Genomic DNA, 4309 nt, shown 5'->3' on the forward strand with positions numbered 1-4309 from the left:
CAAAGTCTCTGTCAGTGCTGGCAGCCATGTTGTTGTTGTTGTTGTTTGTGTCTCTGTATGAAGTAAACGAGGGGGGAGGATGTGAACTAAAGGAGCTCAGGGGGAGCAGTGGAGGAAGTTAAAGCTGAATAAATGCATTTCACATCTAATAAAGAGTTTGATGACTTTCCCCCTGCAGGTCTTCCTTACGGCTGGGAGGAGGCGTACACCACAGACGGCGTGAAATACTTCATCAAGTAAGATTCTTTTATTGAACCTTTATTTAACCAGGTAAAGAACCCATTGAGATCAGGATCTCTTTCACAGGGTGACCTGACCAAGAGGGCAGCAGCACACATCATAAAAAGCATTACATGATAAAGAGACAGTTTACAAACAATACGTTAAGAGAGAACAACGATTTACAATGTGCAAAATGATTTACAGATAAAGTGCAGAATCTTGATCACGGATTACAAATCAGAAACACAGGCACTGTCCAATTGTCTTGCGTTTTTTATCTTTTAAGATCGAGCCAAAGGCTTCAAGCGAAATGAGATCCGTCATTTTTAAGTCATTTTGGAGAAAGTTCCCGGCGGAGGGAGCAGCAAAACTAAACGCTCTTTTCCCAAGTTCAGTGCGGACACGAGGCACAGACAGTTTAAAGACATCACAGGAACACAAGGCGTAGTGGCTTCTGGTTCTTTGAAGGTATGAACATAAATAAGAAGACACCAGTGTATATGCCTGCGTACCTTCAAATATGGCCAATCTGAGTAAGTGTACAGGTAACAGTGATGATTGTAGCTAGCTAGCTAACTTCAGGGTTTCACAGTGAAACAGAATAATTTGGAGCGGACACCACAGTAACGCCTGAGTAGTTGTGCGAGCATCGTGATGGCAGGAAGCCAGCGAAAAGTAAGCGGAGAGAAACTGAAGCAGAGAGATACCGGGTTCAAGGGGAAGAAGAATGTCTTGCTGTGCCGTTGGAGGTCAGAACAGGAACGTGAAAAAGAAAACCTGACCTGAGAATGAGTCGTCGAGGACGCTCTTATAGAAGCACAATGCACACGTATAGCTGGGTTTGATGTCCTCACCCCCTGGTGAGGCGGTGATCGGTCCTTAAGAATCTCAGTATTCAACGTCCTTGGGCACGAACACCAAAGTACTGAACTGTCTGAGACGAGAGATGAGAGTTTTTTCTTTGGTATAGACTCTGGGTCAAAGAAACTCCAGAGGCAGCAGTTCTTCTTATCTTGTGTTTTTTTATGTGTTCCACCTCTGACAGTCACGTAACCCAGACGACATCGTGGAGCCTGCCTGTGACGAGCAGCGGCGGCGGCGGTGGCGTCCCTGAAAGCTCCTCCGGCTCCGGAGACCTCCGAGCTGGATCCCGAGCGAGACGGAGAGGCGCCGCCTCGAAGGCCGAGCCCATCCATAGAAACTGAGATGTAAAAAACCTGCAGCAGATTCCCCCTCCTGTCATTAATGAATTCTTTAAATGTTGTGCAGTGACCTCGCCTGTTTGAGCTTCTTTCAAAACCCTCCAAACTTTATTTAAATTCATTATGTAAAGTCAGGGTTGGTCATTTCCTCCACTTCTGCAGATTCTGGTGTAAATTGTCTTTAGGTCCTGACAGAAATGAAGAACTCATGTTCTCTGAAAAAGGAACAAAGAGAATCCATCATCTGGATCAGTTTGTAAGTCTGTAAAAAACTTCAACCAATGTCTGCCACGAGGTACCAATCTGATGAACCAATCAGACGCCTCCCTGTCTCCCCTCCCTCTCTACCCCATGGCGTGCTCTAGCTCACACTCAAAGCTCGTCACCGATGACTTTAGGAGTTTAAACTGAGAGTTCACTGACCGCTGAATGAGACGACGGAGTTTTCTACACAATGAGATGAGCTGAGGTCCACTTCTGGAGGGACGGCGCTCTGTATGTAAGTGAGGGGGCGTGGCTTTAGAGGGCGCACAAAGGGGAGGGGGCGGGGGGGGGCGGGTGCAGACATAGCACTGAGGGAATGCTGCTTTCTAAATCATGCTAGTTTTTTGGAAAAATTACCAACCCTGCCTTTAAACATATTGGTTTGTAACATCGTCCTTTGTCTTTGTTTTTGTGGACATCACAAGTTAGCTTAGCTTAGCATACACTCTGCTAACAAAGGGAAAACTGCTCTGTCATACAGTAGCAGCTCTTTAGCCGTGTATGCTATCTGTGAACCTTCAGGTCCCTGTTAAGATGCTAATATTGATATTAAAGGAAACATTTGTCTCAGAATAACTTTGTGCTCTTATTCGTCTGTGATTCTGTTTCTGTTCATTTATTTACTCTCTGCAGTTTTATCCTGACTCCACACAAAGAATCAGCATTTTTCAAAATTCCCAAAGCCAGAAGCCAAAGTGAAGCAGGATGTCAACATGTTGACTTCTGCGCTAAAGTTAGGAATTAATATTAGAGGACTGCCCTCAAGTGGACATTCGATGAACTGCAGTTAGTGGCACTTCCTCCTCAGCTTCACTTTTCAGTCCTGGAGCTCTGGACTTGGCGCCTGCCTTCAGTTTCCCCGCCCGCGGCCCCTGAGGGTTTGTTTTTACTCCCGTGCAGCAACAGGAAGGCTTCCTCAGTGTGTGAAGCTATTCTGAGAGGGTCGACATTCCTGCGTCTGAATTGTTCTTCAGGGGCCACAAAGGAGCCTGAAGTTTGTCCAAACTAACAAGACGCACTCTGAGCGGCCGAACGGTCGAAAAACCCTGGAAGTAAACATGAGCGAACCAAAACGTCCGGTTTCCATCCGACAGCGAAGAAAAGAAAAACGATGACAGAGGAAGTTCTCTGCAGATTTATTTATTTTTATTTCAAATTCAACTGAAAGGCACAAGAAAAGATTCTCATATGGTGGAAGAAAAACTAGAGCAGGAGGTCCTTAAAACAAAAGATTGACAAAAATACTAAAACTCTGTTTGAGCTTCGAGCCGTGAAAGTGTAAAAACTATAACAAGTACAAAAACTCCATCCATCCAATTTAGTCCATTCATCCAAGGACGGGTTGCCATGGCAGCAGGTGGTGAGGAGTCAGCCTTTGAGTCCTTCTTCAGCGAGAGCTGGAGGTCAGACTTTAACTGACCTTCAGTTGTCCAGGGCATCTTGCAGAAATCGTACCGTGGTTACCTTCATATTAATGTAAAATGGAGAAGAGATTTATTTTTTGTGATGTTTTATTTTATAGATCTTTATTTTTCTCAGGTTGAGGTCATACACATTATTTGATTTAACGCTAATTTCATTTATATTTACAATTTGTACTTTACAAGAGTGTCTGTTTGATATGATGCACTTTGCCTTTAAGGTTACCCAGGGTTACGGTTGGAGGAGTGATATTGCTGATGATGTCGACTAATCGCTCATCAGGATCTAAAATCAAAAGCTGAGACTGAGCAGGACGACCACAGAAGAAACGCTTTGTGCACCTGAGCTGACTAGCACACCTTGCAACCTTCAACTTTCTTTCAGCACAAGCAAGATTTTTTTGCAAATTAATATTTTTGCTAGTTGGTACTTGGTTCTGTCTCCCTTTTCATCAGCGACAAGAAGTCATGCCCCCCCACCCCCCCCCCGTGGAGGAATAATCCATACATCTAATGAGACAGAGAAGAAGCCCTGTCCTGATAGGATGAGCGGGTGTGTCTTCAGTGGTTGTACCGTATCACATATTGTGTTTTTACAGCGCTGCAACATGTGTTATGTAAGAGTCAGATCAATAAGGAGAACATTTCTCTGGCAGTCTTTCCACTCGACGTGGGACTTCTAACCCATTCTTCTCTGTTTGGTTCTTTTGCTGACGTCGGTAACAAAATGAAAGTCTGTAATAATAAGATTATTCTACTAGCTCCGGGTGACGAGGTCATCATGGGAATTGTTTATTACGCTTGCTGCTGTGTGTTGTTGGCAGTGTGTGTGTGTGTGTGTGTGTGTGTGTGTGTGTGTGTGTGTGTGTGTGTGTGTGTGTGTGTGTGTGTGTGTGTGAAGTGAATGGTAATATTTTTAGTGTGTGTATGAGGGCTGGAAGTGTGGAAGGGCCGAGTCAATATTCTTCCTGCCCACGGCTCCCAGTATTGATTTCCCTTCTCGCTAGCTAGTGAACCTATAAATATCTGCTGGGCTTGGAAACACTAATGACGTTACACACACACACACACACACACACACACACACACACTCATGAGCCGTTTTCACACAACTGCAATCCTGATAATATTTAGAGAATTTCCGGGGGACTGACACTGAAATCCTCCTGGTCTGGTTGTTAACACATGCTCCTCACAGAG

The 4309-nt window shown here is 44.7% G+C and overlaps 1 protein-coding gene across 1 annotated transcript in view; it reads left to right on the forward strand.

Annotated features, from left to right (window-relative positions):
• Nucleotides 1–2264, forward strand: part of stxbp4 (syntaxin binding protein 4) — a 46111-nt gene extending 43847 nt beyond the window's left edge. Inside the window, exons 21-22 of the mRNA XM_065950075.1 lie at nt 179–236; nt 1268–2264. Coding sequence (XP_065806147.1) covers nt 179–236; nt 1268–1427 — 218 coding nt within the window. The 3' untranslated portion in view covers nt 1428–2264. The remainder of the gene's footprint in view (nt 1–178; nt 237–1267) is intronic.
• Nucleotides 2265–4309: the final 2045 nt, after the last annotated feature.

This window comes from Labrus bergylta, chromosome 21 (assembly GCF_963930695.1).
Source record: "Labrus bergylta chromosome 21, fLabBer1.1, whole genome shotgun sequence".
NCBI classification, from domain to species: domain Eukaryota; kingdom Metazoa; phylum Chordata; class Actinopteri; order Labriformes; family Labridae; genus Labrus; species Labrus bergylta.